The 17,539-nt window shown below is 38.7% G+C and overlaps 1 protein-coding gene across 3 annotated transcripts in view; it reads left to right on the plus strand.

Moving 5' to 3' along the window:
• PACRG (parkin coregulated) overlaps nt 1-12,666 on the plus strand; it is a 224,784-nt gene extending 212,118 nt beyond the window's left edge. For 2 of the 3 annotated variants that reach the window (XM_027634135.1, XM_027634136.1), the window contains one exon: nt 12,203-12,666. In XM_027634135.1, the coding sequence (XP_027489936.1) occupies nt 12,203-12,357 (155 nt within the window). In that variant the 3' untranslated portion in view covers nt 12,358-12,666. The remainder of the gene's footprint in view (nt 1-12,202) is intronic. The other variant, XR_003526110.1, reaches the window with a different exon arrangement.
• The last annotated feature ends 4,873 nt before the right edge of the window (nt 12,667-17,539 follow it).

Consider the following 17,539-nt stretch of genomic DNA (forward strand, 5'->3'; position numbering starts at 1 on the left):
CACACTAGATGCAAGTATTTAAGTCTCTGAGAAAAACTATGTTTTAGACACTGTTCTGTTCTGTGAGACTCACTGATCAGCCTTTCACTCACTTGGACACTGTTCTTGGGAATCTAACTCCTACTGTATGCCATGAGGTAAATCTAATGCAGCCTTACTGAGTCTCCTGCAGAGCCGATGTGACATATTAAGTGTTGCAATTCCTAACTTGGTCTGAAATCTCCATTCTTACTCTAAAAGATTTATACCACTGTGTTGTCTCCTGCCCTGTGTCTCTAATTCTGCCTGTTTTCACATTGTCTTCCATGGACATGTGAAGTTAAGTCAGTCTGTTAGCTGAAAATTGTGAAAATTGTGCTATTATTGTTCCTCTCCTATAAAATCAAGTTCTTATCTTATTGTACCATTTCTCCTACAAAGCTAGAACCATGACCCCTGTTTAAGCCATTCTGAGCTGCTAGATATAGATATGCTACAAGAGTGAGGATATGTAAATAAACTGATATTAACCTGACTTCTTTAATGTCTTCTGAGGGTTCAGTGACAGTGGTTATAATCAGTTCCAGACAACTATCAGCAGTTTCAGGAGCTGTTGAGGCAGATGGCTGAGGCACTAGATCTGATAACAAGCATGCCTAAAATGACTTATTGACTCTTCTGCATTTTTTGATATTAAGTAGAGAGGAAAGCTTAATGCTTCTCTAAAATGAAGATATTACCAAACCAGCAAGAGATTTCTGTATTACTCTTTTTTCTTTTTATCCATATGATTAAAAGAAAAGAAGGCAATAGGAGAGGTCTCAAGCACTGGAAGGCTTGAGTACTGGTACTCTGGTACTGGTACTTCTCTTCTCATGGACTACTAACAGCTTCGGTTCACCTCCTCCATCTTATAAAGTTAATACGTAAGCTGATAGTACATTCCGGAAAGAGCCCTAAGCTTACATTAATATCGTTGACATTCCGTTCTAATCATTTCCCGGAGCAGACTTGTAAGTTGGCAAGATTCTTGCTCATAACTGTAAAGCAAAGATATTGTGTTCTAGCCTATCTACCTTTTCACCATGTTTTGCTACAAAATGACAGTGGAAAGTCAACAGGCTCAGATGTAGCTTGTCAGTTGGCATCCAGTGGGATATTTTAAATTACACTATGGAATAATTATGCTAACCCATAATGCATATATTCATATAAATTAAAACCTTTATGAAGCATACTTAGAAAAATTAACTAGCAAAAGGAATGTCCTTGGCTTCTCTTCCTCCACTTTCAGCCTTTGTTTGTCTTCTGCTCCTCCAGTGTCCACATTCTTCTCCCTGGGACAAGAAATGTCTGTTTTACTTATCAGTCAAGCACTTAATTAACTTTGGTTGTGCTGGGACAAGCAATGCAGGAGGACCTTTCCAGATATCACCATTCAGTGATAACATTCCTTGGGGTCTCATGACGAAATTGCCTCACATCAATTTATGGAGACTGGTATATATTATTCTTTTCCCTTAAAATAACATTCCATAGTTTCCTTCAGAAGTCATCATTCTGCTCTAGCTGCTGTTGTCCATAAATGCTCACTGACGTTTTTCTGAAGCAGAGTTTTCTGTTAATCTTGAGGTAGCACTTTCAACAGGTACCAATTCAGGACTGTAGCTACAGAGTTGGATCAGAGACCTGTAAACTCGCTGCAGCCATTAGCATTAAACAATGTAGGAGAGGAAACAACCATCTGTGGTCAGTTGGAGAGAAGCGATAAAGGAATTTTGTGAGGTGTTACTTCTTCCTTTCCTCTGGAGGCTGACCCTACCCACTGAGCAATAAACATTCCAGAGAAACTGCAAGAGAATATTACTCTTGAAATATGTCCCACTTAGATATTAGTCAGGCTGACTTCCAGGTTATCTTTTCAAGGTGTCCCAAATTTATCTAAAAAGCCCCCTTCATGACATTCCTTCATAGGAATGGGCATTTCATTGTTATTAATGTAAAGCTGGCTATAATGTGTCCATGTACTCTAAGATCACCCAAGTGTGAGAAAGCATATTTAAGTTGCCAGGGAAGAATTTTCTTGACAGCTTTTTGCTTTTGCTCTGCATTATAATACATGAAAATGCAAACTTCAAGTACTCAAACACATTGTGCGCTGATGTGTTATGTAATGTTTTCTTGGCTCTTACAAAGCTCTAGGCTGGCCAGAGTTGACTAAGAGCAGTCAGTCATATCACTTTTTCCTTCTCTTATCTCTTCCTTACTGTCCTGACATGCACATGTGTGTGTATGTGTGTGTGTGTATGAGCTGTTTACTTCTGAAGCTGAACAGTTGTAGACTTGTCAGGCACGAGGACTGGAAGGGCTATAAGACATGAATGGTGAGGAGAAAATTAAGATTGCAGTTACAAAATGTAGCATGCTTTAGCTATGTTAGAGAACAGAAATGGTCATATTTGCCAGGATTGGCTGGAGAATAAAAAATTGCAAAATTTCTAATCTCATGCTTGAAAGCACTGTCACAGCAGCATGTCAGGATAGAAAACACTCAAACGACCACTGCAGAGGAGATGAAATTACTGTAACTAGTTCACTGCTGTCAGCCTATAGAAACATGATATGTGCAACGGTTTCGGACAAACAACCACAAATTCACCTGAGAAGCAAAGATTTTTTTTCAAGCATGACTGTTCAGGTTCACTGCTTTCGTAATGAAGTGAAAGGATATTAAGAAAAGTATTACATTCTGAACTAGAAGTGCTGCATTGTTAGCAGTTGGATGTTCTCTATGTTATGACACTTGTATGATCAGTGTTAACTGGGTTCCAGTTCACTGTGCTGAGCATGTCATGTATCCTGTTTGCTCACAGAAAAGCCATCTTTACTTCCACACATAGTTCCAGAATAGATGTTTAAAGGTCTTTTTTTCAGCAAATGTGTGAAAACAAGTAGAGTCTTAAAAGATTATGTGCTTATGGATGATTGCAATTCTTCAGGTGTAAGCAATGTGAGTAAGAGCAATGTTTTTTTTCCTATATTCGTACATGCCAACAGTAAAATTGTATCATGAACACCAGAGATCAGAAAAATATATTCTTAATTCTTTCTCCTATAGCTAGGACCCATGATTGCTTTTTATTTTTGTCAGAAAAAGTACTATCTGGAGTGGGAAAAAAGACCCTGCATTAATAATTTTTCCTGGAACAATGCCATTTTCTTAAAACAATGAAGAAAAGTAATAAAACATAATAAAATAAATATATGAGTTTATATATTAAAAATCATTTTCTCTTAAAATATTATAATATATGTGAATACTAGTTTTATCTTAAAAAACCTGCTTATTGTTTCCCGTACTATTGCTTTTATACACACTTATTGTATGTAATTGCTTCTTTGGTACAAACAATTTTATTTAGGCATCACTAAAATGCCTGTGTTTTAATAACACTGTGATCCCTTTGTGAAAAAGTTAGGAGTACACTTTAATAAACACATTCTAGGGTCTATGATACCTACAGTGGCATAGTAAATATTGACTTTATATTGGATAGTAAAGGAAGTAATCTTATAAAAGTTGCATAAGTAGCAAAACGAAAGGTTCGGTTGTGTATTGCAGGAGTATGTCAGTCTGCTAAATCTCAGTAGGTGATCTAAGTCAGGTTACTGAAAAAACATATATATATCTTCTGTCAGCTGGTACAAGTATAATTTAGACAAGAAGGTTGAGTGTTTTCCAACTAAGAATCACAAATGAAATGGTTCTTATTCACTTATCTTTCTTCACAGTAAAAAAAAAAAATCAGTCTACATGTGGTGTATGTGCACTTTCTACATTGCTTTCAAAAGTCCTCAACTTACACAATTCAAAGCTGTGAATTTGCAGAAACACTACACCTAGGGGATGCAATTTCCTTTTTCTTTTTGTCTCTTTTACCTTCCTATAAGTAAAGACTACACATCATAATAAATGTTATTTGTATAAAAATTGGCTTTTTTCTGTTTGCTTGAAAAGTTGTTATAAATTCAAATGTATGCTTTTTTTAATATAAAATGAATAGCTGTTAACTAGCTTTGATAAATATTTTGTCATGACCTTCATATTCTTCATAAAAAGAAAGTAAATTCACATCTTAGGAAGGTTATGTTTTTTTTGAGGGGAGATTTTTTTTTAAATCTATGATATGTATTGATCTAACTGGAAAAACTCAGAAAGGAACAGAAATCAGATTATTCAATTTATTAAAATACATATCTACATATTACAAAAATATAAAGAAACACTAGAAGGAGATATCCTGACACTTATACTACTGATATCTGGGAAGTGGGCTGTTCTTTTCTGTCTGGCTTAAGGGTAAAATAGCACATTCCAGTTTCAGTGCTAGCTGCCCTTTAAACTGCATAAATTCTGTGCTTGTCCTACAGCAGTAAAAGAAATCTTGGCAAATCCAAACAGTCATTCATAGCTTTCATCTGCTTGTCCCTTCTTAAATCACTTCTAAAACACCTTCTGTTGACTTCAGGTTCTTACTTATTTAACTTATTTAGGGAACAGTGAAACTAGAAAACTGGCAACTTCAGGCATATCCAGCAATGTATAGGCATATCTAACAACTTGCTTCTGTAATTTTGATGGGAAATTTTTAATATCTTGACCTGTTTGATACAGTTGCATTCCACAGAATCACAGAATTGTTAGGATTGGAAGGGACCTCTACAGATCATATAGTCCAACACCCTGCCAAGGCAGGGTCACCTAGAATAGGTGACACAGGAACGTGTCCAGGTGGGATTTGAATGTCTCCAGACAGGGAGACTTCACCACCTCCCTGGGCAGCCTGTTCCAGTGCTCTGACACACTCAAGGTAAAGAAATTTTTCCTCATGTTAGGGTGAAAATTCCAATGACAATAAAGGGCTCGCCCTTCTGTCACAAAGTTACAGAAGCAGTCATTGAAGTAATTTAGTTGCTAAATTTTTGATAGGCAAGCTAGACCAGATAGGGTCCTTAAATGGTAATGATTTTGAATGCTCAAACTAGACACAACCATTTCCATTAGTACGTGGGAGATGTACAAATATATCAACAGTTATTAACACAAAGTAGTGAATTAAAGAGCTTTTTGCTTGTGAAGAAAAACCTAGGGCTTTTCCTTAAGAGCATTTTGGTCACATTAATAAAAACTTCCATTGGGGGAAGGAGGATGGATTGTTAAGCATCTTGGGTTTAAGTATGTATGTAACTCAAAAATTGGCTGGTTTAGGACTACATTTCATACTGAAATCAACAATCTTTAAAGCATTTGGAGACTTTCGGGTTTGTCACTTTGAATTACTTTAAAAAATAAACTATGTTTATTCCACACATGTAAAGATTTGTTTTTTCATGGTTTAATTCCTTTTGCATTAATGATGCTTTATTTGGATGAGGAATTAATGGCATGAACAAATGTTATTTCACATCAGTCCAGAAAAGCTATGCAAATTTTGCACACACAAACATGATTTCCAACTAAAAAATAATATTTACATTGTAATAGCTTATATACATACAAAGCAACTAGAAGAACATCAGATTCACATAACTGATGCAACTCTTGTTGCACTTTAAGCATGATTTGTAACTAATATATTGTTTTGCAATACTAAACAGCATACCGAGGCCTCAGAGATCTCAGACTTCAGATTCCACTCCCCTGTTGAGCATGGTGTTTATGCAAGATTATTTAACTCTACTTTGTTTGATATTGATCTGCAGCACAAACATAGGCAAACTTCAAAGTCTAAATTAATTGGAGAAGTTTAAGTACTTATAGAGGAAAAAACCCACAATAATCTCTTATTTTTTACCTCATTGGTCAGATATGTTTGCTAATAAATTTTGTTACAGAAGCTGTGATTTCTTTTTCATTTTTGTACTTCTATTAAAAAAAAAAAAAAAACAAAAACCTGGGCTTAGAAAGGATTACATCTGATATTGCTAACATTTCCTGGAAATGGAGAACTGTGATAACAGCTGCTGTCTTGGCTCATTTTCAGTTGGGTTTTTTTGGTTTGTTGGGTATGGGCTTGTTTTGGTTGTTTTTTTTTAACTGCAGCAATTTACAAGTGGTTGCAGCTATCTCTTCTAGGCTTACATTGTTAGTAAAACATCATAAGTCAGTCAACTGTTTCCCTTCCAATCAGAGCACTTCCTCTACTTACTGACTTGTTGACTTTCTGAATAGTATTTATAGTAACAGCACTTACACTGTACAATAAATGCTAATTTATGAAATATCTGCACATGGAAGATAACTATAGGAAGAATCTATATTTTATGTTAAAGCAAAATGCCTTCAATGAGAATTAAAAAAATCTTTTCTGAGACACGATGGGCTAAAACGTCTCTATATTACTGTTCTTTTTAAATTCCAAGCATACATGCTCTCTTCTTGGATTGAAACATTCTTCTGCAGTCTCTGCAGTACTGTAGCATTGTAAAGTGACAAACACTCAGCACTTAGTGATGAAAAACAGAAGGAAGAGCCAAGTAAAGTAAGAGACAAGGAACTCTTAGTGTTGATAGTGTCAAAAAGCAGGTCTGTGCCTATTCAAAGATTTGGCCTTCTTTGAGTTATATTATTATGATCAGCTTTAATGTTTTAAAGTGCTTTGAAAGATACATGTTATTTCTTTTTATTATGTTTCATGGTTTCACATCAGGGTGTAAATGAAATTTTAATTTTTCAGCTAAATCTGTACCTCTTTCTTTGGTATATGATTAAGCTTCCAAAAGTGTTATATATATTGTTATCTGTTACTATGCCAAAAGTTTAGATTTGTTTTGTATCAAAACACATTCTCCCCATGACATTTGTAACTTCAGCAAACCCTTCTTCACAAAATATATTTTCGTGTTTAAGGAGTAGCACTTCCTTTCATCACATTTGAAAAGCTCTACCAGCTCTACACCATTTCTCATTCTAGGATTACTCTGTGCTGAGCAACTGCAGATACTCCACCTGAGCAACCTGATCTAGCTTTGGAAATGGAGCTGACTTAGAGCAGAGCATTTGGACCAGGTGGCTCAGAGGTTCCTTCCAACATAAGTTACTCTATTAACTCTTCTTTCCAACTCTTCTATAGCTTTGAGGCCAGCCTGCATGAGGCCAGTTTGAACTTCTGTGTGTACATAATCTAGATGTATCCTAAGAACATGTAGAAGTGATGTTCACACTGCTCTGAGCCTTCAGAAAGGGAACATGGAGTTCTCTGTCTGTGTTAGTAACAACCAGAAGCCATAACCTCCTGGTGTCTCTTCCTTACCCTGAGTGAAATGAACTGGCAATGTCCCACTGTTTCTTAGCAGACAGGAGGGGTTTAGAGTCTTACCTGTTAGGTGACTTTTCACAAACTTTCAATTAAATGAACAGGGAGACCGAACTACCTCATCCTTCCCGGATCTGACAAAGTCAGGTTCTGAGTCACAATGATAGGAGTGGTGCAAAGGAGCCTTCCTCCCTCTCCCCGCAGTGACTCATCAGGGGCTTTCATTTTCCACTCCAGTCAGTAAGTCAACACCTTGTATGGCAATTAAACTTTTCCTAACAAGAAGACTTTGAGAAACTAATTAAGCTCTGAACTGCACATGAGCTCTGAACTTACATGGTGTGAATCCTGACATAGACACCTGTCAATCTATAGCTGAAATCAGCTTCTGTTTATTTCTTGGTATTGGTGATAACTCCCAGAAGGAAAAAGAGTCCAGAAATTTTCCTCAAAATGTTTTAATGCTAGTTTGTCCTGCTTAACTGCATTTTGTTCTGTGACAGGTTCAATCTCATTGCAGCTGGTTTTTTTTGTTTTGAAGCAACATTCAGGTTACCGTGTTGCATTTCTGTAAACCTTCTAATTGCTGAAAATACGTGTTGGTTGGACTAGGATGAACTGATCCACTTAAAACTGATTTTTACCATAATTACCTTTTACCATAAGTAGAACTTTCATCATCGGCAATAAAAAGTTGAAAATCGTGGTTTGTGACTGATCCCTTCCATGGCTTGGAACAAGTCACTTTACCTTTCAGTATCTTTGTTTCTTAAGATTCAAAGAGGTAGGAATGTCTTTCCAAGTAGTTTTATTGATTTGTGTACAAACGAGAAAAAAAAAACTAACCAGAAAAAAACCTCAAAGCCATTATACAAGAGGTCTTTGTTGTTAACTAGTAGTACTTCAAAAATTTCTGCTAAGAATCATTTTAGGCAACAGTTCCAAGGCAATAAGTTGAAATATATGTGTAGGCCTGTATGTTCTTAAAATCAATAAAGAATCACTTTCATCAATAAAGAATAAAGGAATAGCCTTTGAGTTATAATTTGATTAAAAATGTTGCCTAAGCTGGGGACATGGGGCTGTCTTCACAGTCTCTTCAGAAATCTCTTTTAAGTATTATTATGCCCTCCAATACTAAGCATTCCTCAGATATTTAACACATGGGGAAAATATGATATCCTAAGTTCTATGACATCCCTTCAACAATAGATGCATGAAAACTCATGTTTTAATTTGTGTCTTCCATAAAGCAGAACCCTTTGGAGCAATCACCACCAAGACCGAACTCTGATATCTCTGACATACTTACAAGCAACATATTTGGGGGATTAAAAAACCTTCTTTTTGAGATCTGACCTACCTTGAAGTGAAATCTAATACACTGAAAGAATGTCTTAGACACTTTCAGATGCTAGTAAATGTCCAGAATTAAGAATAGATCTGACTGAGCTTTATGGGTTGTGTTACCCTTCTTGTCCACTCCAGAACTTCAAAACTGCCATATTGGACTCTTAGTGCATTGGGAGAAACTTGCTTGTCCTTCTTTAATGCAATAAATTTTATATTTTTAGCATTACCATAGTGAAATTTCAAAACAAAATGAGATGGAATACAAATAACACCAGAATTTCATTAATATCCTGAATCATTAATAGAACCATGTCTAAACTCAAATACAAGCCACGTTTTAAAACAAAATTCAAATCCTCTGCCAAATGTTCCCTGCCAAATGCTGAGTTCAGTCCCTGAGGATCTGAGCAGGGTTTCCTTGGCTACAGCAGCTGCCATTGGCAGGGCAGTGAGTGCCACTCCTGGGCTTGGTGTGCTGGGTGATTTCATCAGCTAACACAGGTCTTGACAGGTGCAAAGACTTTCACTTTGCTTTAAGGACCATAAAACCTTTGGTGCGTGATTTGGGAGGTTGGGAACTTGTTGGTCTAGGAAGGGAAAATGAGATCTTTTCCTGATTGTAATCCTCTAGATCTGTTACTAGTCCTTCAGTGCGTTTCTTCCAAACACAGAAATAACTTTTGTTCTGAAAAGAGTTCTTGATGACTGCTGAATTTGCCACACATTTCGCTTGGACACAAAGATATGACGAATGTGCTTCCTAGGATTTTCATGTTGATTTATTCTTCCTCATAAAGGACAATTTCGTAAAGAGCTTGAATCAGATTTATGTTCACACTTTACATATGCAACATTTTTGTGGCTGACAAAGCTGGCTTTTTAGGCAAACTAACTTGGAAATAAAGTCAAACCAGAGAAGGACATGCTGAGTCTGCTATACTTCAATGGTTATTTTTTCCCAACTAATCATCATTACTATTATGAATAGATATTTACCCTTAGGTGCATTGGGCAGATCATTCTGACTCATCCATGTAATGGATGTTGTCCTCTTGGGTTAATGATTATCTTTTTTGTCTGAAAGATTTGTTAATTCCTGTAACTACATAGGATAGCTATTTTAGTACTTACCAGGTGACCTCGATGCTGACATAACCTTTCTAGTATTGTTGGTTGCAGCTTGTGTCATGACATTAGTGTGAATTATGGCTGTCTTGAGGATACAAACCTTCATATAGCACAGATGGTCTGTAGGAAAAAAAAATTGTAATGACGGTCTGCACATCACAGAATCAGTCTTTGCTTGCAGACTATTTCCTTCATCATTGCCTCCATCTCTTAGGTACCTTTTAATCGAGCATCTAAGACATCATTTTTTGTAAAGAATATGCTTTCTAATAAAGAGTGTAACATGCAATTCTGGAAAATACCTCTTCTACCAGCATTATCACAGAGTCTTGTTGGCCTCCTCCAGACTTCTTTAGCAATGTATCCCCATTACTTCCAGACAGCTGATTTTTTTTGCTACTTCTTTGAAAGAATGATGAAAGCTGTGTAAGCTCATTAGCAGAGCATGTGTGTAGGCTTAAAATTACAGATAATAGACATATGGTTGGAAAGTCAGTAATTCCTTTACATATTTGCCAAGACTTAGGTCAAGGTTCAGGGTTTCCTTTGCTCAAACTGGTGAAATCAGAAATACCTCCAGGTGTTCTGGAGAGTGCTGGCAGCATGCAAGCAAGACAGGTGATGAGGCACAGTTATCTCAGTTGTTTTCTGCAAGAGCAAACCATGTTTACTCTAAATTGCACTCAATTGTGATGTACTTTTCTTTTTGCATTAGTATTTTGTATAAGCCAATCCTTTTTTTAATAGCTCTTGGTGTTTTCTATACACTCTCATAATCTCTTATTTCTAACATTACAGTAAATTCATTGTAATAAATTTTGATGTCACAATCCTGACTTCTTATGTCAGTGAAATTAACAGTTAATGTATTCAAAAATATTTGTGTGCTTAAAAGTAATCATCATTTAAAAAAATTACTACCTTTCCACTCAGAAGCACAGCCCTTGCATGTCACATCTGTATTTGTGTAACCATTTCATAAAAAGCAAAGTGACATAAATATGTGTAATCAGTTTGAAAAACTGGTATACACATAATTAACATTAACTTGGAGTGCAATCAGATATATTACAGGAAAATTCATCAAAAGGATGATTTTACCCATGTTTACCAGCTCTTTTTTCACGAGCATGGTTCTTCAGCTTTTACTGGTAACAAAGCCACAAGCTTTAAATCCAGAGCCTTGGGCCTCAGATCTAGGAGAGGATATGAGAATGCATTGAGTTGTACATCTATGTCTCATCGACCAGGGAATCTGGAGGCAGCAGTGGGAGCAAAATCTACGCTCGCCCTTGTGTGCCGTGTTTCTAATGTGAAAGGCAGCAATACCCAAGGAGTTGGTTGCATTGTCTTGACAAGCCTGTCTTTTGCTGGCTGGTTGAGAGTGTCAATGAGCAAGAAGTGTTGTTTGAGATGTTAAATGTTTCTTATGGGCATATTGTCCCTGTTGCCTACAGTGAGGCCACTGGCTGCTTGCTTGTGGACTATCTTACAGCAGTGTGACAGCTGCCCCACCTGGCCACTACACCACACACCGCATACCACCATCTGAGTACGTTGTGCTCCTACCAAATTATTTTTCATATATATATCTTGGAATATATATTCAGATACTTTGCAGAATATTGTTTTAAAACCAAACAAATTACATTTTCCTCCTTTAAATGTCTCAGCATCTTGACAGATGAAGTTATTTCTTATTGTTCTTACTTTGTTGTCACAGTTGTTCACACTGATTTTTAAAGAATTATGATCTGTGTGTATGATCATGTGTCACCCTTGCTAGTCCATGTTAGAGAAAGCAGAAGTAAACGTTACTGCATCTGGGGCCTGCAACAATTTTTCCTTTTGACATTGACTTACTTTTACACATTTTTCAGGAAGCAGAAATTTACTGAGTACCATGTTATACTCCAAAAATCTCTTTTAGGCCAGATGACATTCCCTCTATTAGAAACAAAAAAAGTGTTTGGGAGCAATCCCAAACCAATACCTTTTTAAGGTTTCAAAGCATAACAAGTCTAGATTAAATGTTTTGTAGAGAAGTGCTTATGCATCTGGCAGTTGAATTTTGTCTTAAATAAGCAATGTTAGAAATAAAGAAGGAATGGTTTTAAGAGATTAACAGTGTAAGAGAGTCCATATTCATCTTATAAAAGAATGTGTTTTCTTTATTTTTATTAGGATTTTTTCTTAGATACTAAAGTAATGTGTACATGAATTTTGAAGGTGTATGAAACTAGAGCCTGAGCAGAGCCTTAAAGAGATACCAAACCCATCCTGTTTTCAAATTCAGCTCTGTTTCATGTCACAGAACAAAGTTTCTAATAGAGGCACAGTGACTGACCAGCAATTGCAATTTCCTATGTCATTATTTCAAAGTATAAGACTTTAAATATATTTCTTTTTTGTCTTTTGTTAACCAGTTAATTTAGGCGATGGAATAGAATACAGCCAGCAGAAGCGTGAAAATATTGGAGTTCTCATTCAAGAGACACTGGAAGCCTTTGAACGCTACGGTGGAGAAAATGCTTATATAAACATTAAATACATGGTTCCCACTTATTGGTCGTGCCTTTAAACTGAATTATATTAAACGGGATGATTCCATCTGTGTACTAAAAAAACTGTATCTGACTCTGTATGGCATCTTGTTAGTCATGCTTTATTTTCTCTACAGCTGCTAAAATAGTGGCTTCTGGGGCATTAGAGTGTTAGCACTATTGTGAACAAGGCTTTCCAATACATAAATAGTGTCTGTTCCTTTGATTACAATGGTGTACTGTGCTTGTTTGTACCCTGAAAGAATCACTCCTTTATAACAGAGCTGACTCGAGCAGGAATCTGAGTTAAACCTTCACTTGTATAGACAATAAAACTATAATTTTCATACGCGATTCAGCAATTGCTGTTCTGTGTCCGCTTGCCCTGAGGGTGATGTCAGAGGCTGTAACAAGAAGAGTTTATGCTGACTGCTTAATAGGTGTTTGTCATGGAAGAGAAACACCAGTTCAGCAATGCCTCTCTAGCAGCTGTGCCGAATAATGTGCACTGACATACAATAAAACTGTTGAATGTATATAACAACTACAGCAGGAAAATTTATATCATCCATTATACAGCACTGTCATTAAATTAATCCAGATTTCTTACATGCTCCTGTTCTCCACTTGCAGGTGCTTACCTTTCATGGAACTTGGGTTCCTCTTGGTGAACATAAGGCACTACCACAGTTTTGAAGAAAAGAAGCCCAGAAAAAACTTTAATAAACAGATGGAATATATAGAGTACATAAAATATTAGCCCCTAGTGACACTTAATCTGGGTAAACACAGAATATACACATACATTTTTAAAGGGCATTGGGTATTTTTTGTAATTGCAAGGTTGTTATTGCTTTTCTGTTATTATTATGGTATGTACGTGTGCTAACAATGTAACTATTGTTGCAGGAATCCCTTACAATTTCCTGCTCAGATAGTTTCTCCCTGCATACCCATAACACAGAACTGATATAATCATGGATTTAAGCAAGGCTGTTGAGATTGACTTTATTGCTTTTTAAGCATTTCTATGGGATAAACCTACAAAAAGTAAAACAAGACAATTCTCAAGGACAACCATTTAAAATTATCGAGTCAGCTCAAAACAAATCAGAGATACAAGCTTTGCCTAAAAAGCATGAGATTTTTAAAAGTGCAGGTTTTGGGCTCATTTTGCTTTTATTCTGGTTTCTGGAAGCTGTTAAAATATATGCAAGTTGCACTTTCAAGTGTTTCTCTGTAACTGTTAGAGCCTGAAATGCACTCTTTGGTGCTAGACACATGAGATTTTTCAAGTGTTTATCCATATTCACACCTTACAAGGCTTGCCCGAGTGAGAGACATAGCCCCTACGCTGCCCTGCTCTCTTGGATGCCTACTGGAAGCGTGGGGAGCACCTTCCCACCTGCTGAAACTTTGAGCCATATCTGTTGTTAGACTGACATTAGAATTGCCTTTTTCTGTTCTGTGGCATCTTCAGCCTGAGGATTTTTTTTCACTTTCTTTTCTTTCCTGAAATTGAAAAAAAGTGAAGAAGATTTTTACCCTTGCCACCTTTTTGAGGAACTACAACATCAAGTGATGCCACCAGACACAGGCACTCACCAGCCCCATGGCTGCTGGAGGTGTGCCTTTTTCCCAGGCTCCAGAGACATTTATTTTCTTTTTGTTCTTGGTTCTTTCTGAATTTTTTTTACACGATTTTGCCAGGGCTTCCCTCAAATCCCTAGAGTTTAAACAATGTCTATCCTGTGTCCAACATACACCTGTGATGGATAGGGACATTCAAAACGCTGCCTCATGTCTAGGGTATCTGTAAATCTTTCACCTTCCAGACAGAAAGGAAGGTGAAGCCTAGCTCTAGGCCCATGTTTGTGGAAGCTCAGGAGCTTTGTCTTCAAACCTTGCAGTACAGAGGCTAGCACAATACTGCAAGGGGGCAAGGCCACATCTTCCAAAAATGCCTTTCTACTAGCCACTCTGAAACTATCAGCACAGCTTTTGCTTGCAGTTTCTCCCTGTTTGCCTTGCATTGTCCCTGGCACCAATGAGCCATACATTTTCATTTACTGGCATCTGTGGGTTTGGTTACTGTGGCATTGCAGGTTTCCCTTGAGTACAGAGTGTGCTGGAGGACTGAAGCTCAGAGGGAGTTTGAGTTATTCAGCTCGGAAACAAACCAAGCCCTTCATGAAAGGAAAAATCCCAGGCTACCTTTCAGTCCTCAGCTATTTGTATTCTTTCCTTAAAGAAAGTCCAGTACTGCTCTTTGCCTGAGATCAAAAAACTCCTCAATAGCTGGCTTCAGCTCCCCCGCCGCTGGGCTTCAGCCACAGAGCTGCTCACAGAAGGGACAGTGCAGGAAAGGGCTCTCATCCTTGTGTTTTCCCCATCCCATCACCCCTCTGCATTCCCAACAGCACTGCTGAGGATGAGATGAAGTTGCAGGCTCCTCACCAGCTTTGTAACTGTTCCCTGCTGACAAAGACACACCATGGAAAATGGGTACTTGGTGAAGCTGCAGACTTGCCCAGACCTGATCGCCTCAGCCTTGTGCTCTTTCTTTCACAAGACGTTGGTGTGCAGTACTCTGCAAGGGGTGACCTTATGGCAAATCATAAGGGCAATAGAGATCATGCCCATTCACATCAGGAAAAATAGGTTTTACAGTAAAGTGCTTTTATTTGCATGTTCAGGATGGGAACATTAGCCTCTATCATACTATTTCTATGCCTGGTCCATTGCTTTAAAAGTGAACATTCTCCCATAACCTTATTACTGCTAGGAGCTGGACTCATAAAAAGAAGCATGAGAAAAAACACAGGTTGGCAATTTAGGAACACTGAGAGTAAAACTATTTTAAGTTGTCACTTTACTAAGTCAATCTGTAGGCCTTCCAACCTTGACAGTGTCCTTGTAAGCATGATCAGCAGCATATTTATAGGCAATTACAGCACAGCTCAGAGCACTTTATAAAGCACAAGATCAAGGACTCAGGTGCTTAAGCATATGAGTAATACTATGTCATTCAATACACTGCTTAGCTATTTTACTATGCTCAAAAAGTGGAATTATGGTTAAAAAATAGTAACTGCCTCTTCTTTTACCAGATTGTGTAGTTGTGGTCACTGACACTAGGAGCAAGCCAATCAACAGTTTCTAGTTGTAATCAATTAGGTGGCACTCTGGGCCAGGTTTCAAGCAGTATAAATTAAGTGTAGTGGCATTGAGGCTAACTTGGTGTTACAGAAGTAATGTGGTTTGTGCCTTACTCTGAGGTCTTCTGCTGTTTTCTAGCTCTCCAGCAATTGCAAGGTAAGGAGCAGAAGTGAACAAATGTGTGGACAGTTAAGTAAGTTGTCAGTGCTGGTTTTCTGGTAACTAAATGTTTGAGATGTCTCCAATTTATCTTGATAGACATGTTAGATAGGTTGGCTGTTAGCTGTTTAGCTTGAAGAATAGAAAACATATGGTAACAGTACGGAGGAATAATATACCTGTGGCTGCCTTTGTCTTGCATGATCATCAAAACAGGAATAAAATAAATTCTTTTGGATGATTCTTCCCTAAAGCTATGTAAGGGAACTCTGTAACAGGTGTCAGAGTTCAGGGAACTCTGGCACTCCGTAAATGCTGGCAGGTGCTATAAAGCAGTGGCTGTGCAAACTATTAAGCCACTGAATGCTACAACTTGCCCATGTGAAGGTGAACAGGGGCAGGGGTGGCAGTGGCTCCTGCCCAGCTTGGGCTGGGGCTGCTCAGGCTCCTGCAGAGGGGTAGAGCCTGGCAGAGGACAGGGCAAGCTACTGCCAGCACTGGTGGCAGGGAGCCGGAGCCAGGCTTCTCGCTGGTAGCTTTCCAGTGTTTCAAAGAGATGGAGCTGCCAAAAAAGTTTGAAAAGGGCCTCCCAGGAGTCAAATACAAAAGGGCTATGGGAAGCTGTAAGTGGGAGGGAAGGTATGGGACCCTAGCTGGGAGGGTGTTTGTGTGTGGGGTGCAGGGAGGTGTAGTTGCAGCCAAGCAGGGCAAAAATAAAAAGTTAGAGCAGACACTATGTGCTTTCCTAATCCTGTCTGGAGACCCTCCGACTTCCAGAAAAGCATTGTCCAGTCTGAGGGGCTCTGCAGGCAGTGGGGCACATCACATTTTTTCACTCATCTGTAACATCCTGTGTTTTCTGTCTTAAATAAAAGCAGTGATATTTGTGGGAACTCCATATAAAGCCTGTCTGCTTGCAGCCTCTCAGAGCTGCTTTGTGCCTCCTGGAGACTGGGAGAGGAAGGTTTATGCCCTGGCAGGACAAGAAGTTCCCTACACTGGCCCCATAATCCTTCCGGCATGAGAGGGGAGGGAAGGGGAGTGTGTGTGGTGGGGCATATCTTAGCTGTTCTTGTTCTTGCCTAGCAATTCTAGCCTGGGTATGTCTGTGGGGCTCCTTGCTGAGAGCTATCCCCTCCTTGGGACAGTGCGTGTTGTCTTCTGGTGAGGTGGGTGGAAGCCTGCCTGAGCTGAGGCAGCAAACTGCAGCCTCAGGGAGGAAAGAGTATGTTTCTTGGGAAGCTAGGAGTCAGCTTTGTGTCCCATTTGTGATGCCACAAATACTTTTATTTTTTACCAACACTCAGGAGTGAGTTAAGCAGCTCTCATGAACCACTGGCTCATAAGCTCCATGGTATGGAACTGTGGGTGCAGCAGGACAAGGTCAGCCTGCCCAGTGTGGGTGACAGCACTGCTCCCGTCTCTGGGTTTCCCCTTTAGCAGCACCTGATCTTGGCCACCTTGCTGTGGCACGCTCCAGCCGGCTGTGTGCCCAGAGTCCCCTTCCTACAGTGGAGAGGAGGAGCCTGCTTGGACTTTTTGCTAACAGAGCTGCTGACAGAGCCACTCACATAGAAAGAAAGCCTTAAGCTGAAGAAGAATAGGCACCTTTGTGGAGGAGAAAGCTGAAGGCCACAGCCGTTAGCGTGGTCAGGGGCATTTTTGGGACCATACCCTCTCTGCTGCTGCTGTGGGTGTCCATGTACATAGGAACCCTCTGCATTTGCTATGTGCTACTGACCCTGGCTGCTGGGGGCATGGGGTGAGAGGGGGTGAAATGGGAACTAATCCTGTTCTTTTCAAATGCTGAAAAGTGAAGTTAAATCCCAGCCTGCTTACTTTGCCTTGGTGAGGGTAGGTTAATGCATTGAGGTAACGGGAAGAAAGAGAGCACCTAAATAG

This window comes from Corapipo altera, unplaced genomic scaffold (genome assembly GCF_003945725.1).
Source record: "Corapipo altera isolate COAL_440 unplaced genomic scaffold, ASM394572v1 2b, whole genome shotgun sequence".
Classification (NCBI taxonomy): Eukaryota; Metazoa; Chordata; class Aves; order Passeriformes; family Pipridae; genus Corapipo; species Corapipo altera.